Genomic DNA, 22,626 nt, shown 5'->3' with positions numbered 1-22,626 from the left:
AAGAAAATGTGGATTATTTAAAATGTTCTGAGGATGCCCTAGCAGGTTTGGCTCAAGGATAAAGCATCAGCTTGTGGACTGAATGGTCTCAGATTTGATTCTGGTCACCCCTAACTGCCCTTCCTTGCAGGCCTGGTCCCTCCCAATTGCCCTCCTCTGCTGGCCATCTTGTGGCAGCCGTCTTGTGTCCACATGGGGGTGGCCATTTTGTGTTGGAGTCATAGTCAATTTGCATATCACATCTTTATTAGATAGGATTGCTTAGTCTATACAAAATAATGATTTAGATGTCTGGTTTCACTTATTAAACATCACCCATAGGATGTCTACAAAATCAGATATTGTTAAATTAGACTAGGATTTAATAAAAATTGTGAAAGCTTACTGGCCAAACATTTTATTTTATAACATTAAGTATGGATTATATATAGCCAGAGATATCACTATGCTTTACTGTTATAGTAGGCAATGTGGTCAGTTTTTAGGGCAGTGGTTCTCAACCTTCTGGCTCTTTAAATACAGTTCCTCATGTTGTGACCCAACCATAAAATTATTTTCGTTGCTACTTCATAACTGTAATGTTGCTACTGTTATGGATTGTAATGTAAATATCTGATATGCAGGATGGTCTTAGGCTACCCCTGTGAAAGGGTCGTTTGACCGCCAAAGGGGTCGTGACCCACAGGTTGAGAATCGCTGGTTTAGGGGAAAGAGCATTTACTTGGGTTTTTTGGCCTAAGCTTGGGTCTTTTACAGTTAATCTACTGGACTTAAATGTTACTAAATTTTTAGCAGGCATTCTGATATGATTTTCATTGAGCCATGATGACAAAGACACAGATTGAGGCACAAGTTTCAGGGACTTGGCCGCAATAGACAGGGCATGGTGTGCCTTAGGGGAAAAAATGTAAAGGAACTATTAGCAGTTAAAGAAGGCAGGGATTCTCTTCAAACTAAATTATATTTTGATCACATGGATAGGACACAATTCTAGATAGAATAGTAAAAAGAAAGGATTAAAAATATGTAAATAATCCTTGTTGACAAATTATTTTTGATAGCTAAAGTAAAAATAAAAATGGCTACTGCCATATCAGAGTTGCACTATTATACTAAGTTGGATTGCTAACTATACCTAAAACATTTTATGGAATTGTAAAGACTTGATTTCAAAACCATCTGCTAGGCCATATATAGTTATCAATTTATCTGGCAGCTATTCTACCTTATTTTTTTACATTTTATTTTTTTAAAATATATTTTATTGATTTTCCACAGAGAGGAAGGGAGAGAGTTAGAAACATTGATGAGAAAGAAACATCGATCAGTTGCCTCCTGCACATCCCCCACTGGGGACGCGCCCGCAACCCAGGTACATGCCCTTGACCGGAATCGAACCTGGGACCCCTCAGTCCGCAGGCCGCCGCTCTATCCACTGAGCCAAACCGCCTTTGGCTATTTTTTTACATTTTAGATTTTAGTGTTTTTTTTTTTTTTATTGCTTAAAATATTACAAAGGGTATTACATATGTGTCCTTTTTTTTTTTCTTCTTAGCAGTAACCCTAATCAGTGCGTAATTGGGGAAATAAAGAAATCCTCTTTTGGTATTTTAGCCTTCATCAACTAATAGATACCAAAGTGTTCAAATAATGTTTTAGACAAATCATACTTCTTAACTTTCCCTTTTTTGTAAACATTTTTGTCCTGTTAACTTAATTGGGGAGATTTTTAAAGTATTCCTTATATATACAGAAAGGGTAGTTAGCACACAGAATTTTGATTTTGGTATAGATGGAGAGAGGATAATGGTTGCATTTCCTAAGTTTATAGGAATTTAAGGAGTGTATGTATTTTGAAACATCTGCTAATAGAGAGATGGTGCTGAAATCTATTTTTACCTAGGCATTTTCTAGCTATTTAGCTTATGTCATAAGTTAAACCTTCATATAAGGAAGGCAAATTTGTTGACTGCTAAATTCATTTAAATAATGTTACTAGAGCCCTAACTGGTTTGGCTCAGTGGATAGAGCGTCGGCCTGCAGACTGAAGGGTCCCAGGTTTGATTCTGGTCAAGGGCACGCGTACCTTGGTTGCGGGAACATCCCCAGTAGGGGGCGTGCAGGAGGCAGCTGAGCGATGTTTCTCTCATCGATGTTTCTATCTCTCTATCCCTCTCCCTTCCTCTCTGTAAAAAATCAATAAAATATATTAAAAAAATAATGTTACTAGATATGCAGTATATAGAAATTATTTTTTTTTGTGTGTGTGTGTAGGAAAGGATGAAAACTGGGTTAAAATAAGAGCCAAATTAACTTGTACTGAAAGGGCACTTTTGTTTTCTGTTTAAACTTTATCTTAAGATTTCTTCAGGAAGAAAGCTTGGCATTTGGGTGCAGCCATTTCTTCCAGTGTAATGCCAAACTGAATTTAATTAATACCAGCCCTTGAATGTACTCAGCAGCAGGGTTTTTCTAATTGGGTTTTACTCTTTGTCTTTTAAAGTACAAACAGCTTTTGACCTATGTCCAATGCTCTTGGCATTTTATTAAAAGAACCACTAAAAAAACTATATATAATTTGATTATTCTCTTTTGTTTTGCTTCATAAATGCTTAAGAATGTCTTTTGAAGACAGTTCCTACCTCATTAGCTAGTCAAGATCCTGTGATGATCAACCTATTCCAAATAATGTTTTTTGGAAAAATAAACTTGAAAACAAAAAGTATGTACATCTTGGGCCTTGGCTATTGAGGAGAAAAGAAAAAGAATTGAGAATTAAGTGTTCCTGAGATGGGCATGTTAGAGTACTATAAAAGTTTGAAATATTCAAAAAGTTCTAGCTAGCCTTGGCTGGTGTGGCTAAGTTGGCTGGGCGTTATCCTGTGTGCCAGGAGGCTGCTGGTTTGATTCCTGGTCAGGGCAGATGCCCATGTTGTGGGCTTAATTCCCAGTAGGGGGTGTGCAAGAGGCAGCCAATCGATGTTGTACTCTCACATTGATGTTTCCTTCACTTTTCCCATCTCCCTTCCTCTCTCTCTAAAAAAATAAACTATTATTTTAAAAAATTAAAAAAAATTAGAAGTGCTAGCTAGTATTTAGGTATCTCTCCTGATACTCTTTGCTATTTACTTTTTATGGAAATTAATTCAGTAAAACACTCAAAACTTTTTAGTATTTTTTACTGGTGTTTTTCCAGATAAATTCTAGGGATAAATATTTCCAGCCACAAGTATGTAATTCTGTAAATTCTGTAATACTGTGGAATACCTGTATGCTTTGTTTGGTATTTCTTCTATGGAGATATCAATGAATATACTACTCCATCTGTGAACATTTTAAATGTTGAAATAAAAAAAGTAAGAAATGTACAAAAAATGAACATATCTACTTGATAACAGAGTGGGTTGTAGAGCCCAACTTCTAGGATTCAAATCCTGGCCACCCTGCTGTTTTAAAGTTATGAGCCCTTTGGCCAGTTGCTTTACCTATCTGAGCTTTTTTCCTCACCTGTAAAATGAGACTTAGAATTCCTACCTTGCAGAATTACATGCAGATTTCATAATGCAAGTGCTCAGCAGGGTGACGGATAACCAGTATAAGCACTCAATAAACTTTAAGCATTTATTTTATCTCCATCACCAGAGATAGTTTATTAACTATCATGCAAGCCACAGGACACTGTTCTCACTCCTCAAGCAGTATGCGTGTTTGTTTTATAATCAGACAGACTTAGGATTGATCAGCTCTGCCTTTCTGGTTGAGTGTACTAATATCCACAAACCTGTGTCATCCCAGGTAAAAATGAATGACCACACCTTACAGGACTGTTGTAAGGGTTTGAAATGATGGTTATAAAGTACCTGGCATACAGGATGTGCAAACTTTACAGTTATTATAACACTAGAGGCCCCATGCACGGAATTCGTGCAAGAGTAGGCCTTCCTTCCCCTGACTGCTGGCACCGGCTTCCCTCTGGCACCTGGGACCTGGGCTTCCCTCGCAGCCCCGGCTTCGTCCAGAAGGACATCTGGTCTTATTAGCATATTACGCTTTTATTATTATAGATAGTTGAGGAAATTATTAAACACTGGAATTGGATTGGTGGGGAGACCAAGGACAAAATAGCCTTTCTGGGGCCTGCTTCAACAAACCAGACCTAGGGGTGGGGGGCACTGAAAGTGACACAGGGAATTGACCTGATAAAATGTGACAGTATGCCTCTAGGCTTTTGCTTCTTGACACTTGCTACTGTTTTATTAGTCCCAAACCTCCAGCTGTTGCCAAAATGAGTTAGTGACTGTTCAGTATGAGAATGAAAGGGTCTACAGATATTGTACTGCAGCCCCCCTCTCTTGCCAGATTAAAGGGCTCAGAAGGCCCATAACATACACAATCACGTGGCCATAACTTATGCACACACACAGGCGCCTTGGCTAAGATTCAGGTCTTCAGATCCTGTTCTATTGTCTCTTACCGCACTTTGTGGTTGTCAGGGATTAGAGAGAGCCTTTGAAAGGCTTTACAGTGTTCATGACATAGGTGGAAGAAATGTGGTCATCCTCAGAATCCACAGGGGAGAGGACACCAAGATAATATCCAGAGAGAAAGGGAAACTGGAGACAACCAATGTGTCCCCTAACATGTTCAAGGGCACCAGCCCAGGGCAGGAGGGGGAATCTAGTTCATGTCCATCACTTCACAGCTGTAAAGCAAGGTGATGTGACTGCATTTCATGTTGTGTGCACACCAGGGGATATCCTAGTTCAACAGCTCCAACAGAAAGACCAACAGAATGGAATGCCAAGTGGGGAATGGCTGCTACCATTCTCATAAGCACCAGACCGCAAAGACTGAGGATAAACAGGACCTTACCTTACAGAATACAATAGTGAGTGGAGTAGAACATGTTTCAAGATTGCAAACAACCTTTATAGGCAGATCAGAACACTGCTCTCACCACGCATAGTAAGTGATGTCATGGAGAGATGGGTATATAACAGTATAATCACTGCCTGAGCACACTCACAAGGGCTAGGAGAGGAGGAATGGGGAATGACTGTGTAAAGGGCCTAGGGTTTCTTTGTAGGGCGATGAAAATGTTCTGGAACTAGATGGTGGTGATGGCTGCACAACACTGAAAGTACTAAATGCCACTAAATAGTGACTTATGTGAATTTCACCATAGTAAAAAGAAAGGTACTTTAATCACTGGCTTCAAGTATAAGTCAGACCATCACCAGGAAGAGTAACACAGGAAAGAGTAACAAGCATTGGAATAGGTGCAGGAAGACCAGTGTTTTGAAATTCACATCTTGATGTCCCACAAGGGGAACTCTGCCAAATCCCTGATTAGCTGGAGAGAAGCATCAGAGGATTTGCTTACTGAACTTGTTGGTTGCCTGTGCTCATGGCTTGGTTAACAACTGGTGTCACCTCTATATTCCCACCAGTACATTTTGTGTTATTATAATGAAAAGAAAACTTGACTTTATCTGCAAAGTTTATTTCACAGAGCACACATTTATATGGAGGTATAACAGAGTGTTTCAATATGTAACATTCGTGCGGAAAAATATCAGAAATATTGTTAGGATGATTGTCTGCCTCCTATATAAAAGAACTAGCATTTGAAAATAGTTTTAAAATCTAAGGGATCAAGCTCTAATCTGTAACAAAAGATATAGTACTCTGAATAGCAAAGAACTAAGAAACAAGAATAATTACTTCCTTTTACTAATCCAAGACTGGTGACTACAAAGAAACATTGGCCTATTTCAAACTATTTGTGATAAGCCAGAAAACTCACTAGCATTAGGACAACTAAATTGCACTCAAGTTTTAGTCAATAGTTTTTTGTTGTTTCTTTTTTAATCCTCACCTGAGGATATTTTTTCCATTGCTTGAGAGAGGGAGGGAGAGATTGAGAAACATTGATGTGAGAGAGATATATCAACTGGTTGCTTCCTGCAGGTGTCCTGACCAGGGATGGGGTGCCAACTTGCAACCCAGGCATATGCCCTTGACCGGGAATCAAATCTGCGACACCTCTGGTGCTCGGGCTGATGCCCTAACCTCTGAGCACCGGGCAGGGCAAGTTTTAGTCAATACTTTTAATCAGGACTCAATGCATTTCAGCAAATATACATCCTGTGTGTGTGCATGCATGTATGCCTTTCTATCACAAGGACTAAAGAATAACACTGCTCCTGTACTCACTTGCAGCCACTGGTTAGAGAAAGGCAAGCAAATTTTGGTTTCATATCCCAAGTCTGGGTGTATACTGAAGGGCAGGACTGGAGGGTATAAACAGAAAAAAATTATATACACAGTAAACATTCAGAGGAATTAAACATATCCCACCAGACAACAGCCAAATACTGCTTTATGTACACAATAAAAATAATACATGTTTTTGTAGATAAACCCTAGTATGTACTCCAAAAGGAAATACTGATAAGAGAACAAAATATCCTAATTGTTCCAAGATTAGACCTTCTAGGACTCCTAGCATTTGGGGGCATCACTGCTTGTGTACTTAGCTGGAAAGGTTAAAAATAGACATACATAATGGTAACATATGCTTTACTCTATTTTGCAATCTTTGGTATTGGTATATTAGAAATAATCCAACATAGCTCTTGTGAGCAATCTTGAGTCCTTCACATAACCTATTATGTTCTCTACAAGATCAAACAGGAGTTTTTGTTAAACAGAACAAATATTATTTTAAGATTTCAAACACGTACTGAGAGAATATTATTCTTTCAGTAGAGATTCTTTTAGAAATATAAGTTACTAGTTTATAAACACAGCTTCAATGCACACTCAAACACATGTTGGCAGGAAAATACAATGAGATACAATGGAGATTTTTACAGGAAAACAACTTTTTACTAAGAACCCTTTCTTGTGGATTTCAAGATGACATAAGTGAGTGGGCATCTTCTGAGACTTGCTAAAATGACTTTTTGTTGTTTTCCCTTTTGTTAGTTATTTCCTTTGCTTGGTTCAAGTTGGAGGTGGAGTAATTTGGGGAGATGAGCCTAGAAGTTGAAACCCAGAATGAAGGATAAATTCTCTTCTAGGCTGCATGAGGTTTACATGTCTGACCAGAGGGAAAAAGAAAAGAAAGAAAATTAGTAAAGAAGGTGCTGGTCTCACAGCAATTGGACCCTGGCCTTCCTTCCTTCAGGGTGGGTCTGGTACCCTCAGTAGCCCCTTTGGAGTTGCTGACACACTGGTACTCTTATAAATGCTCTCAACATCCCCAACCCCCAAACAAGCCCATGCTGCCTCTCAACTTCAAAGAGAGCTTCTCAAGGAAAGAAAAACGAAGGTCTTTTGGTTTTGGAAACACAGGTTGATAGGCAAATTCCACAGACCTCATAAACACTCTGCCCTAAATGATCATCTGTGTGCTGTAAAAGAGCCAGTGTGAAAAGAACCTACTTTGCATTATCTGGCAGGAAATGCAGGACATTAAATTAGATTCAAGTCATTTAATTTACTCTAAAAACTAACTCGATGGAAGAGTCTTCGGCATCAATGTAACTTTTAGATCCACCACTGTCTTCTCCCTCACCTCCCAAGTTACATGGTGCCAAAGTGGCCCTGAAACAGCAGGAAGCAGGATTGCTCAAGGTCAATGGTCTTGGAAGCAAAATGAAGATGGGATAAAAAAGAAAAAAAAGCCTTACCTGATCAAGCAGAATCAGATTTTTCTATTTTTGCCTGGGGACTTTGGTGGAATGTTGTGGAACCTTTCAGATGGTGTTTCTGGCTACCAGGAAGGTTGCTAGAAATGAGTGGATCGATCTTGCGAGTGCTATCTAGTATCTGTTCACACAGACATTCCTGTGACACTGAATGTAAACTTTCGGATGGTACCATGGTGTTGCTGGTTTCAACTATCTTTTCAGTTTTTGTTACTTGGTCGGTCATTCTTTTGATGGACAGCCTGGAAAGAGATGTTTTGGTTAGAATCTTGATTATCCCCAAGCCAGAGCTTCACCCTGAAAGCAACTTTATATTCTAATAATCTTTTAAGAAATGCCTTGAAAGTAAATGAACTTTCAGAATGATAAAATGGGAAGGCTGGAAGGGGCCCTGGAGATCGCAGAACACCCTGGTTTTCAAATTGTGTCCTTCAAAGTCCTAGGTTCCACGGGCATGCTAATGGAACAGTTAAGTGTGAAGGCTGCAGGAACCCTGTCCCTACTTCAAGATGATCCAGGACATGGCCAGTAAAGTGAAGTGAGGACTAACGTGGGTTTTGTAGCTCCAGTGCTCTTTCCAAACCATCACTGTGTCCCTTAGCAGAGTGTTTCCATGGGCCTTGTAGGTTAATGTCTTTCAAGTAATCGCCCAAAGATCCTTCCTTTCTAGACTCTGTTCCCACTCTTCTGACCTAATCTGTGACCCTCAGTTTCCCCATATGTAAAATGAGGTCATTAATATCGAACTTAGAAGTGAAATGATAATTAAAATAGGTTATGTAAAATAACTGGCATACAGCAGTCACTCTATCAATGACTCCTTCCCTGATTTTATGAGACAACATTAACCAGTGTGAACAAATCACTGAGTGTGAAGTTGGGCTCTGCCCTGGAACAGTGGGATGTTGGGCAAATAAGACCCATAATCTTTCCATGCCTCAGTTTCCTGATCTGTAAAGACGGAAATTCTAACACTACCCTACAAGACTGCTGTGCGGATTAGTTTGTTTCTGTAAAACAAGTGCTTAAAATAGTGTTTGGTACAAGTTAAGAGCTCAGTCAATAATCTCATGTATCATTCTAAGAATGTCAATCATAATAACACCAAGTTTATTCTGAAAAGCTCACTGAGTGACTAACCTGATACCCTTGGCCTGAGCCAAAGGGTCTTTCACTTTTTGTCTGACGTTTTTTATGTCATTTTTAAAAGATGCTCTTGTCTTTGTACAGGCTTCATCAGAACTGACTTCTAAAGGCGGCAGCCTGGGGGTTCTCTTCACATTTCTAGATCTTTTCTTGAGTTTTATGGATGAATTCATGCCATTTGTAAAGGCTAGAAAAAAAAGGAATAAGATTAAAACTAGAGCTTCAACAACAAAGACAAGAACAAAGGCTGTGATGTTGATAGGCTGGGGGAAGGACCGACCATGTCTGATGGCAGGAAGAATCATGGGAGTACGCTGGAGAGGCAGGCCCAGCAGCCACCAAACTACTCTACTTTTCTCAAACATGGTCCAGGCTGCTGCCCAGCACACCTGCCAGCACTGCCCTTAGAGCACAAAGGGGCCACCTTTAAGGAACTTGCCCTTTCTCCTTTGGCAGGAAACAATGCCGGCCAGAGGATAGGACTTAACCATGCTTCTTACCCCTCCTTCTGATTACCCACCTACCCAATTCTGCCTCCACCTCTTATTTCAGTCTCACTTCCAGTGCCAACTCCTACCCTTTCCAGTGTCCTAAGGCAGACCCTATACCTACCTTGCTCCTACTGCTATGTTCTCATGCATTTCGCCAAACTTCTTTTAATGCAACCAGCTTGTAGCAGAATCGTTATTTGCTCATATGTCTGCCTCCCATCGGCTATGGTTCCTCAAGGCTAAGGGCCCTGCTCTCCATCTCTGTATCCCTGTACCTAGTAGAGGGCCTGACTTCTGAGATAAAGGGTGGACAAACAGTGTTTTCTCAGATGCCAATAACTGTTGCCATAAAGTGGTTCTTACTCATAAGGAAACTAATAATACATTTCAGCGGGCACTCATAATCATGATATGATTTTAATTTTTCGCAATGACTTAGAAAGTAATATTCCACCTGTGGTCAATCATAGATGCCGGAGGAGGCCCTGAGCTATGAAATGTTAGTAAACCTCATATTCAGCTGAGAAAGAGAGGCCATCTACAGTCTTTTAGCACAACCCATAAAATAACAACAGACGCTGCAGCAGGAGCTAATATTTATTGAGAATTTACTATGTGTCAGGCACTATTCTCTTAGCATTACACGGATTATCTCATTGTAATCTCATGCTCACCCCAGAAGGACAATAGCTTCTCCTTTTTCAGAGGAAAACTGAGCACACAGAGAGATTAAGTAACTTGCCCTTAGCCAAACAGCTCAGAAGCAGAGGAGTCCCTGGATGAACCTATGCAGTCTACCTCTTAAATAGTGACTAACAAAACTCAAAAGGTGCCCAGCGGTGTGGCTCAGTGGTTGAGCGGCCACCCATGAACAAGGAGGTCATGCCCGGGTTGTGGGCTTGATTCCCAGCAGGGGACGTGCAGGATGCAGCGAATTGATGTTTCTCTCTCATCCATGTTTCTCTCTCTCTCTCTCCCTCTTCTTTCCCCACTCTCTAAAATCAATAAAAACATATACAAAAACAACAACAACAACTGCCCAACCATTGTGGCTCAGTGATTGAGCGTCAACCTATGAACCAGGAGGTCACAGTTTGATTCCTGGTCAGGGCACATGGCTGGGTTGTGGGCTTGATCCCCAGTGTGAGGTATGCAGGAGGCAGCCGATCAATGATTCTCTCTCATCATTGATGATTCTATCACTCTTTCTTTCTCCCTTCCTCTCTGAAATCAATAAAAATATTAAAAAATAACAACTCAAAAGGCAACCAAACCTGATGGATGCAAGTCATCAGAATGTGAATCATCACTTTCTGGCTCATCCTCATCATCTGCCTCATGCTCCTCGTATGTGTCACTGCTGGATGTTTGTGTATCCTATGATGAAAAAAGAAAATTATGGTTATATCTAAATATTCAATCATCCTGACATAGTTATTTCAAAGAAGACAGATTTTAAGGCTGGATTGATGGTTAATTTTCATCATTTCAAAGTAAAGATTTAAAAAATCTAAACTCTTTGGTCCCGAGAATCTACAGGAAATAGGACAGATGGCCCTAATTTTGTTTTTAAGTTAGGGGAGGACACTCAAGAATGAAAGACTTCCCTGAGTGAGAGCCAACAGCCAAGAGCTTTGGGTTAGCATGCGGTCTCTTCCTGCTCCGAGTCCGAACTATGCCAAGGTGGGGGCAACTGGTGAGTAGCTAAAAAAAGTTCTTGGCTGCTGCTGGAGGTAAAATTCTCAGACAAATGGGCTAAATGATCTTTGAGATGGTGACCCCCAGAACTTTTCAGAAATGATATTTCTATTCTAAGCTTTCATAATTATATCAACTGGTCAACTATAAACAGACAAAACATTACTTTTATAGCACAAGGTAAACAGTATAGAATCTGGAAGGAAAAGGCCTTGAATGCATGTCCATCAAAAGACAGGACACTGAGGTAGGCAAATACTTGAGAGAGACCCCCAAAGCAGTGACCATACAGGAATAAACTGGTAAATTTGAATTCGTTCAAATTAATTTCTGTTGATCACAGGGCATTATGAGAGTACGAAGTAAACTACACCATGGGGGCTGATATTTGCAATACATTATATTCAAAGGGCTCATAACTAAAGTGAGTAAAAAACTCTTACAATCAAAAGGCAGGAAACCCAATAAAAACACAGGCAAAGGACTTGAAAAGGCAGTTCTCGCCCTGCCTAATGTGGTTCAGATGGTTGGAGCATTGTCCCATACTCTCTCTCTCTCTCTCTCAATATCAATAAAAAAAGAAAAAGGCACTTCACAAAACCAAATATCCAAATGGCCAATAATCATATGTAAACCCATTAGTCATCAAAAAATATTGATAAATTCAACAATGTAAAAATGAAGACATTAAGAAAAGACAGCCATAAAGTGAGAGAAGTTATCTGTAATACATATAACCAAGAAAGAAGTAGAATCTAGAACATTTACAGAACTATAAATTAGTAAGAAAAAGACAAATTAGCCCAAAAGTTCTGGGCAAAAGACCTAAATAAGCATTTTCACACAAGAAAAAAAAAAACATGGAAGATAAAGATCTAAGAAATATGCTCAATTGTTTTAATATCAAGAAAAATGCAATGTGATGCTTTATTTCATTACCACCAAAATGGCAAAACTTAAAAAGAATGTGAGCTCTACCAATGTGGTGCATTGAGCATCAACCTATGAACCAAGAGCTCATGGTTTGATTCCCGCTCAGGGAACATGCCTGGGTTACAGGCTCAATCCCCAGTAGGGGGCATGCAGGAGGCAGACGATCAATGATTCTTCCTCATCATTGATGTTTCTATCTCTCTCCATCTCCCTTCCTCTCTCATGAATCAATTAAAAAAAGAATGTGAAGCAACAGGAATTTGTATATACTGCCAGTAGGAGCATGGAGACTACCTTTGAGGTGTCCGAATCTGTCTTTCTTGTCCGCTTCATAATTTCCTCAATACTCTATTTAAAGGAAAATAAAATTTCAAACATGAAAACAGATTAAATGCAAAAGAGTGGTGATTACTCCCATTTTCCAGAAGTGGATAATATCAGTGACTGCTCCAAAGCCACACACTTAACCAACACAAGACGTTGGGTGGCAGTTGATTCCTTCCTCCAGTCCTGGTCTCAGTGGCCTTTAGTGGTGATAACTGTACTTGTTTTAGTAACACAGAAATCCAAATGATTCCTCACTCCTAATTTTGCAGACTTTGAAATGCATTACTTAGACTAAGCACATACTACTGCAAACCAATTAGAACTTTTAAACACAACTGTAATCTGAACAGACCCTGACTGAGGCCGATGTTAATGACAAGAATGTACCCCAACGATGCGACACTGCCAGAGCTTTTGTTACTAGAAAGAGAACACACATAGGAGAGCTAAGAATTTTTTCCCCAGCATACACTTCTTTCCCTGTAAGTGAGGAGAGATGCAGCTCTCTGGCCTCCTCAAGGTGATGGATCTGACAGAGGCTTGCAGCACCTCAGCCAGGACTGGAGCCCTTCCTTGCTCCCAGGTGTGGCACATGAGTTACACAAAGTGAGCTCCTACTATACAAAAAGCCTGCACCTTGGCCTCTCAGAGACCTGCACTTTCTAGCCCAGGTAGAAGAAAACCTTATTTCCACCAACCCATACCATGACCTGAGTAATTCTGTTTAAAGGAGCTTTGTTCCCAGAGGTTTGCTATAATGGCCACCACTGGTCAATGAGGGATGGGTGTGGTCAATAAAAGGAGACCCTTGTAGGTAGGAGAGGTGAGATCCTTGGCTAAGGAAGAAAAGAGTAGAATGGGAAAACAACCATTGTCACTAATTTGTGATTTTCATATCATGTGCCCAACATTGTTTTCTAAACAAAGAATCAAACCCTCAAAACAAAGACAGAGAGAGAGAGAAAGATTACCTTTTTTCTTTCTAATCTTTCTTGTAAATTCTGCAACATAATTTTTTCCTGCTCCTTCTTGAATTTGTCGGCCTCCTCCTCCTTAGCTTTTATTTCGGCGTCTTCTTTCTAGGAAAGTTACATAAAAATGTTTCACCTCAATATATCTGAATTACACCAGAAAACACTAGTTTAAGAAGTTAAATGTTATCCAGCTAAAATAACGTAATCTTTTGATTGAGAGTACCTATAACATATACGGAATGGCTGTTTTTAAAGCATTAGCTAAAAAGTACAAAACTAGGCTATTATCTTGAAGATTTAGAAGACATGTGTTACCCCCCTCCAGGACCTCAGGACTATCATTAGTAGTGGTTATCAAACCACTATAGTTTCAAAGTATGTAGTTGTGCAGCTATTAACATTAACACAGCAACAGGAATCATGTCTTACATTTCTCAAAAGCAGTAAGAGGATTCTTAAAGCTACCTTCTCCAGGAATGTAAATGCATATAATCATTTATGTGACATCTAACTGATTTTGATAAATGATACACTAAAAGTGGAATGTAAAATAGGTTATTGAAACTGAGGTGAGTTTGGGGAATTATTTACCCGGTAATTTGAATTTCCATGGGTGAGGCATTCTTATTGGTAAATTTGATGACTTTAAACTTTTAGAGGTATTCATAATTTTTATCTTTTCTGTTGGGGGGATGTGAAGGGCAATTGTGTCACCACAGAATGCAGGATTGGGAAAATTCACATAGGACGTTTAATCTGTGTGAGTGGTTTGGATTCCTGAAACCAAGCTGCAATATTGTTTATGTAGACAAACTAAAGGACTGTTAATCTTTAATTTGCTGCTTTCTGCTTTTGTTACTTTTGGTAAACATTCTTGGATTTTGCCAAGGGTGGCTGAGAATGACTTACAGCAACATGGGATGTTAGCTAGACTGTAATGTAAAAATGCAGCCAGAGAAGGTGGCATCCTTGGAGAAGCAGGTTTTTGCTTTGGGTTTCAACTGAATTTTATAACCTAGTTCTCATCCCCTGATAAAGTGCAGACCTGTAATAAAACTCGCTGGCTATCTCGATGCTGACGTCCTTTTTTCTTTTTTCTTGCCTTTTGTTGCTGTCCATGGTCAAATTTGGAGAATCTTTCTTGGCCGTCAAATGTTTTCTTTGTCACATCTTTCTCTTTCCTGATGACACAAATATTTAAATAACTCTTAGTATTTATCTTGGTCTCTATCATACATGGCTTGCAGTAGGTACAATTTACATTTATAACAGATTCACTACATTTTGTGTGTTGTTACTCCACAAAATAAGCACAATTTCAACCTTTTAAAATGGAGAAAACTAGCCCTTGGGAGTAGAACTATCAAGTGGTGGGCTACTTTTCATCTTAAAACATGGGGAGGGAGGAAGAAGGGAGAATGTCACTTCTTATACATGGGGCTCTCCACTTATACATGCTCATACCCAATATCACATGGGGATGTGATTGGGATAATTTAGAGGAAGGTCTGGTGGTGCCTAGAGGAAGAAAACCCAATCAACAAAGACAAGTACTGAGTGTTTTTAAAATGCTAAATCAGCCTTGGCAAATTTGGCTAAATTGTTTGGGCATCATCTGTGTATTAAAAGGTTGCCTGTTTGAATTCCAAGTCAGGACATATGCCCAGATTTCAGGCTAGATCCCTAGTAGGGCACGTGCAAGAGGCAACCAATCAATGTTTTACTCTCACATCGGTGTTTCTCTCTCTCTTTCTCTCTCTCTCTCTCAAAAAAAAATCAATTAAAAATCTTTAGAAAGCCCTGGCCAGTTTGGCTCAGTGGATAGAGCATCGTTCTGCGGACTGAAGGGTCCCGAGTTCAATTCCATTCAAGGGCATGTACCTCTGTTGCAGGCTCGATCACTGGCCCCTGGTTGGGGCACATGCGGGAGGCAACCAATTGGTATATCTCTCTCATATCAAAGTTTATCTCTCTCTGTCTCTTCCCCTTCCTTCCACTCTCTCTAAAAATCAATGTAAAAGATATCCTCTAGTAAAGATTAACAAAAAAAATATTTTAAAAAACTAAATCGTATCTATCTTTCCCTTTCCTTTCCTCTCTGAAATCAATATATATACCCCGGCCAGCGTGTCTCAGTGGTTGAGCATCGACCTATGAACCAGGAGGTCACGGTTTGATTCCCAGTCAGGGCACATGCCCGGATTGCAGGCTTCATCCCTAGTAGGATGTGTGCAAGAGGCAGCTGGTGAGTGATTCTCTCATCATTGATGTTTCTATCTCTCCCTTCCTTCTTCTCCCTTACTCTCTGAAATAAAAAAAAAAAATTTTAAAAAGCGAAATCAGCTTTGTTTACATGAGGGAATGAATAATAGTCTTCAAATTATAGTTTTTTGCTATTCACAATATCCTCTTCTCCTTTCTCCCAAAGCCCTGTACAAAATATGGAAAGTATGTGATTCGATTCCGGTCACGGGCATGTACCTGGGTTGCGGGCACATCCCCAGTAGGAGATGTGCAGGAGGCAGCTGATCGATGTTTCTCTCTCATAGATGTTTCTAACACTCTATCTCTCTCCCTTCCTCTCTGTAAAAAAATCAATAAAATATATTTTTAAAAACAAAAACAAAAAACAAACAAACAAAAAAACACTTAATACATAAAACCAGTCAGGCAGTGACATTTCAGGGCCCCAACTGGAATGTCCTTAAGGTGGAGGATCAAGAAACCTTTCAATCAAATTAGAATGCACACAACTTAGATGAGATCTACTAATCACAGGAAATCCTTCCAGCAATGACTAATGAAATTGAGATGTCCCAAAAGTCACTGGAAAGCACCCTTAATAAACACAAAAATGTAGCCCTGACCGGTTTGGCTCAGTGGATAGAGCGTCGGCCTGCGGACTGAAAGGTCCCAGGTTCGATTCCGGTCAAGGGCATGTACCTGGGTTGCGGGCACATCCCCAGTAGGAGATGTGCAGGAGGCAGCTGATCGATGTCTCTCTCATCGATGTTTCTAGCTCTCTATCCCTCTCCCTTCCTCTCTGTAAAAAATCAATAAAATATATTTAAAAAAAAACAAAACACAAAAATGTATACTTTCTAGGTTTACAAATTCTAAAGTTGCAAGACCTCTGAAAAAAGATAGGGGCTGACACAAGTGAATGCCAACAGAAAGTGCTGAGATCTGGGATCCTGACATGAGTTTTAGTCTTTTTTTTAAAAAAAAAATGTATTTTATTGATTTAGAAAGGAAGGGAGAGGGAGTAAGAGATAGAAACACTAATAATGAGAGAGAATCCTTGATCAGCTGCATCCTGCACGTCCCACACTGGGTATTGAACCCGCAACCTGGGCATGTGCCCTGACCAGGAACTGAACTGTGACCTCCAGGTTATAGGTTGCAGCTCAACCAATGAGCAACACTGGCTGGATGAGTTTTGGTCTCTTTATGCATCTCGATAGCACCCCTTCAAGATTCATGATGCATGAAGGCGAAAGAAGCCTATACCATTCATATCTCTGCTTGACATGCTTCCCACAGTCATTTCTGATTCATGTTGAAGAAAAAGTCAATCACTCTTTGAGAATTTATAATACTTGATAAGTTTTGGCTTTTAAACTTTAGGCCCAGGCAAGGTTTATAGCACAGAAAGGATGATATTGTACTTACCTTTGCTCCATTTGTTTTTGTAGTTTTTCTTCTTTTTCTTTGTGTTCACGAGCAAGGCGTCGTTTCGCTGACAAAATTTTTGTTGCCTCCTCAGCATTCATAATCCCTTGTGTGCTTTTATTACCAGACTCTAAATTAACATGTGAAACAGTTAGTTTAGGGAACTCACTGCCTCTCATTCCAATAAAGAGATGCAAGACAACCAATAATATAAAAAATGAACAATATGTATATAGTCTAAAATGTATAAAAAGCAATCTATAAGTGACTATAGAACAGATTTTGTTCAAAATCCCACTCCCCCAATAACAGAAGTAGCATTTTGTTTCTTTTTAACAACTACTTGTTCCAAAATGAAATAATGAGCTGCTCCCTCCTACTTTGGTTTAGCTGTTTTGAGGTAACTTACTAAATTGATCCTATGGAAAAAAGATTTATACTTAATATAGATGTACACAAGATTATATTCAATCTAAATGAAGTATATAAATATTAAATACTTGACTAAACAAAAATATATCCAGCATACATTTTAAAATTTGTTTATCATTTTTACTAAATAATTACTGTGAAGCTAACCATTGATACTAGTGTGTTATGATAGTTGGTTGATCATAAACTGGCTAACTGTAGATAACCAAAGAAACCAAGACTATCAATAACAAAGCGACTGCATGAAGGCATATGATAATATTTTAGTCCATGTGACTAATTTCTTCATTTCAAATAAACGTATGAAAATGAGGGTCCTAAGACATCTAGCACAAATAATTTATAATAAAAAGTTTATTCCTGTTCTAAATAATTCACTGTGGAATTCCTTCATAAAGCAAAATTTCCCAGTATATTTAAAAATAAGCAATATCCTTGAATATTAAGAACACATGTGACAGGTAAAAATACCAATTTGGTACTTTCAGGAACCCAACTACATCCCAGACACCTTATGGTCTATGCACAGCAACTGACCTACAGCTTCTAATAGAAACCCTTTCAGCCATTCATAGAACCATCCACTACCAGAGCTGGAAGGGACTGTAGGGATTACCTAGAAATACACTCATCCAGGAAGTACTTTTAACATCAGTGCTAAAAATAGATTTTCCAAAAACAATTAAAGTGTGGGTAAAGTAGCTCTCACAAGGAAAAGTAAGCAGTGTGCCAGTGATTGGCAAAACTCTCTTTATCTAAAAGAAAGCTCGCTCCTTAAATTTCTCTGAATTGGAAAATAAAATAGAGCTGACAATTCCCATACCTGCCAAAATATAAACTCAGTGAAGGAACTTACCGTCATGGGTCATTTGCTTTTGGTTCATGGCCTCAGAGCTTTTTTTAGTGGTTTTTTTAGAAGCCCGTTTTTTTTTCCTTCTGATCGTACCTAATACCTTTTGTGTATGTTGGGTATGCTTAACAGGAATTATTTTACAGGGAACAGAAGATTGTTCTGATTGTTTTGGCACAACCGGTGAAACTGATGGTGGGCAATTCTTTTGGATTTGCCTAATGAGAAAAATCAATAGTTAATGGGGGAAGTCTGATATGATTTTGTAATTAACATATGCCAATTAATTCTTAGTGTACTATTTCATAAAATATATTATGAGATCATGTTATTTTATAATAGATGAAGGTAAGCCCTTTGTCTGTTAAAGGTTTTTCTAAATATTTATATTACCATGTATACTACATTATTTCAATTATGAAATACTGATGTAAAATTTATCCTGGTAAAACACGTATCAGGAACAGTTGCAAATAGCTACTTACTTAACACTTATGGGAGAGGGTGAACCCCATACGCTTGCAGAAGATGGCCATTTAGACAATGGTGTATGTGTCGATGTGCGCTTCTTGTTTACAAAGTTTGATTTCTGAACAGATCAATACAATCAGATAAGAAATTATTAGCAATAACTTTCTTCAGCTGGCTTTTCTTTTTAAGAGAAAAACACTCTGAATAATACACAATGTTAGCTCCATAAATGCCTAATTTTCCTTACATGCATAAGAATTAGCTATAGAGATAAGTTCTTCCAGGATAACAATTCATAGTACACAATCCAAGGCCATAGAAATAATTAATTTAAAAGAAATATTTTACTTCAAAACCCAATTCTATTTCTAAATCCTAATTAAATGTTTACAATATTTCTCAAAAAATTTTTCTTCAGGGTTTAGAAGCATAGTTCATATAAACTCATACATCTTTCCCCTTCTACTAAAAACTAGTATTTCAGCTTTGGGATATACTGGTACAATGAATATCAGAATTTTAAATCATTAAACAAAGTTATCCTATTTTATTAATTTTATTGCTGAACGTTATAAATAAGTTGTTTTTATTGGGAAACCTGACCTATCAAATAATGTATACAATTAAATAAACAGATTTTTAATAGATTAGTCAGTAAAGGTACTTGACAAACCTGTGGAGTGTCTCTCACATTCATCTCAGGGCATGACTTGGACTCGGGGGATGCTTCTACATTGGCCTTAGGGGGCACGTCCATGCTCTCTTCGAGGACGGTTTCTAAGCTTTCTTCAGGAATCATTTCCATGTTCACCTTGTGGAACATTTCCATGCGTGCCTCAGATGTTTCTAAGCTCACCTCTGGAGATGAGTCTAAGCTCACCTCAGAGGACGAGTCCATGCTCACCTCAGGAGATGGATCCACGCTCATGAGGGACATGTCCTCGCTTCCCTCAGGTGATGTTTCCAAGCTCTCTAAAAGTGGTTTCTCATTCATCTTGGGGAATGCTCCCATGCTCACTGCAGGGGCTGCTTCCATGCTCACTTTGAATGGCGCTTCCACACTCACCTCAGGAGCCACTTCCACACTCACCTCCGGGGCTGCTTCCGTACTCCTCTTGGGGGCTGCTTCCACACTCACCTCAGGAGGTGTTTCCAGGTTCACCCTGAGGAATGTTTCTACTTTCTCCTGGAAGGGTACTGCCACTGTTGACTTGCAAAGTACCGTGGTATTCTTCAATTCATCATTGCTATGGCTAAGCAAGGGCATGTTTGTAGACCGTACTACAGGGCTGTGGATGTCTATGGGTGAATGAGAGAATATGAAATTCCAGTTAGAAATATGACAAGACAGAAATGTACCATGAAACAGTATAAGAGCAGGAAAAGAGAAGAGAGACTGTGTTTATTAGGAAATGACAAGGATTACACATAACACAGAAGTGTTTAGTGAAATTAATCAGAGGACAAAAGCATGGCAAAATTGGTAAATTTCATAAGCACCACCACCAATAGAATCACTGTGAAAGCAATAATCTGCTACAGATAAATATAAGATGCTTCTCCAAAGTTGATGTCTGCAAGAGCCATTTCCATTTTAATCACACTATAATTCAGAATGATTTTCATAGAAAATTATAAGATTTTCAACACTTTTTAAAAGTAATCTAAACAATTTCACCAGGGCCAGAGAACTGTTTCAGGTGATTATGTAAGACATACATGACTGTTTTAGAATAGAATAAAAAAAGAGCATTTTTCTCTTCCATATTAAAAATTGTACATTTGCAACAACATGGATGGATCCTGAGTATTGTGCTAAGCGAAATAAGTCAGACAGAAAGGAACAAGAACCATATGCTTTCACTTACATGTGGAATGTAAAACAAAATGCAACAAATGAACAAACACGCAAACGAAAAAGCTCATTGACACCGACAACAGTATGGTGGTTACTAGAGGGGAAGGGAAGTTGAAGAGGGTAAAGGGGGTCAAATATATGGTGACCGAAGGAGACTAAACTTTGGGTGGTCAGCACACAATGCAATGTACAGATGATGTTTTAATAGAATTGTATATTTGAAACTTATTAACCAATGTCACCCCAATAAATTCAATTTTTAAAAACTGTAATAATGTTAATCAGAATGGGCTGGACCTCCAAGGTCTCTTCCAGTTTGTTTTCTTTTCCTTTTTGTTTATCTTTTTTTTTCTCTTCCAGTTTTAACAATCTAAATATTTTTTGCCTAATAATTGGACAAAAATGATAATACTTGTTACCAATTTTGGGAATGGGGCCACTTCATAAACTGCTGGTGGGAGTATGGCTTTGCGTTATGTTCCATGAAGGGCACATATCATTTTGGCAATAATATATCAAAAGCCATTTTTAAAAGTACACATTCTTTGTCCCAGCAAGTTCACTTCTAGGTTTATCCTTAGGAAAAAAATCAAATAAGTGAAAATGCATTTACAAGATTATTTATAATAGCATTTGTTATAATGCTGAAACTACTTAAAATATAATGCAAATATTCAACAGGAAATTTGGACTATACTAAGACAGTCATTAATAGTAATAATATGCTATTTTTGAACATAAAAACAACATATATTGAATTTGAACAAAAACAAGTTATGCCCTGGACAGTGTGGCCCAGTTGGTTGGAACATCGTCCCGTGGACCACAGGGTTGCAGGTTCTATTCCTGTATAGGGTACATGCCCAGATTGTGGGTGCATACGGGAGGTGACTGATTGATGTTTTTCTCTCCCCTTCTCCCTTCCTCTCTCTCTCAAAAAAATAAAGCAGGCCGAAACCGGTTTGGCTCAGTGGATAGAGCGTCGGCCTGCAGACTGAGGGGTCCCGGGTTCGATTCCGGTCAAGGGCATGTACCTGGGTTGCGGGCACATCCTCGGTGGGGGATGTGCAGGAGGCGGCTGATCGATGTTTCTCTCCCATCGATGTTTCTAACTCTCTATCTCTCTCCCTTCCTCTCTGTAAAAAATCAATAAAATATATTTAAAAAAAAATAAAGCAGGTTATGATCCCATTTTGTGGGGAAAAAAAACAAACAGAAAGAAAAATATGCAGTAAACATTTTTTTAAAAGATATTTGATGGTGGCTTTCTTAAGACATGATAAATTTGTCACATTATCTTTAAATATGGGCAGAAAATTTTAATGTGATCTTATCCTATATAATAAAAGCCTAATATGCAAATCGACTGAACAGTGGAAAGACCAGTCGCCATGAAGCACATTGACCACCAGGGGGAAGATTCTCAACACAGGAGCTGCCCCCAGCCTGCAGGCCCCAGACCAGCCAAGGTGGGTGCCAGCAGGGGCCCCCAATCGCCCCACCAGTTGCCCTGCAGAGGGAGGTGACTGGCAGCAGTAGTGGGGGGCAGGGCAAGCGAGCAGGCGGCGCCAGGCAAGCCAAGGCAGGTGCCAGTGGGGGCCCCCAATTGCCTCGCCAGTCACCTCAAAGATCAGCCCTGATTGCCAGCCAGGCCTAGGGACCCTACCCGTGCGCGAATTTCGTGCATTGGGCCTCTAGTCAAATAATAAAAATAGAACAAATTATTGAAGATTAACTTAGTCCCTCACTTTTGGTAAAGAAAGCATTAAATTTTTTAAAAATTGATTTTTAGAGAGAGAGAAGTTGATTGGTTGCCTCCCATATACACCCTGACCAGGGATTGAACCCACAACATGGGTATATGTGCCCTGACCAGAATCGAACCTCCCACCTTTTGGTGTACTGGAGGATGTCCCAACCAAGAGAGCCACCTGGCCAGGCAGGGCTGGTGGAGCAAGCATTTTATTTACATATCCACATGTGCCAACAGTTTGTGTTACATAACATATAATAAGTATAACTTAATTTCTATTAGCTACAGAAATTTAAGACAAAATGT

The 22,626-nt window shown here is 39.2% G+C and overlaps 1 protein-coding gene across 1 annotated transcript in view; it reads right to left on the bottom strand.

The window, feature by feature from the left end:
* Nucleotides 1-6,813: 6,813 nt before the first annotated feature.
* The window catches only part of MAP7D3 (MAP7 domain containing 3), a 31,861-nt gene continuing 16,048 nt past the window's right edge, over nt 6,814-22,626 (bottom strand). The window contains exons 8-18 of the mRNA XM_006774703.2: nt 19,383-20,008; nt 18,724-18,827; nt 18,245-18,456; nt 16,957-17,086; nt 14,330-14,465; nt 13,282-13,389; nt 12,278-12,331; nt 10,627-10,729; nt 8,856-9,048; nt 7,698-7,957; nt 6,814-7,105 (exon numbers count right to left, since the gene is read on the bottom strand). Of these exons, the coding sequence (XP_006774766.1) occupies nt 7,702-7,957; nt 8,856-9,048; nt 10,627-10,729; nt 12,278-12,331; nt 13,282-13,389; nt 14,330-14,465; nt 16,957-17,086; nt 18,245-18,456; nt 18,724-18,827; nt 19,383-20,008 (1,922 nt within the window). The 3' untranslated portion in view covers nt 6,814-7,105; nt 7,698-7,701. The remainder of the gene's footprint in view (nt 7,106-7,697; nt 7,958-8,855; nt 9,049-10,626; nt 10,730-12,277; nt 12,332-13,281; nt 13,390-14,329; nt 14,466-16,956; nt 17,087-18,244; nt 18,457-18,723; nt 18,828-19,382; nt 20,009-22,626) is intronic.

Source organism: Myotis davidii, unplaced genomic scaffold (assembly GCF_000327345.1).
Source record: "Myotis davidii unplaced genomic scaffold, ASM32734v1 scaffold1208, whole genome shotgun sequence".
Taxonomy (NCBI): Eukaryota; Metazoa; Chordata; class Mammalia; order Chiroptera; family Vespertilionidae; genus Myotis; species Myotis davidii.
The sequence above is the reverse complement of the archived record's forward strand: the minus strand, read 5'-3'. Positions and strand labels throughout refer to the sequence as shown.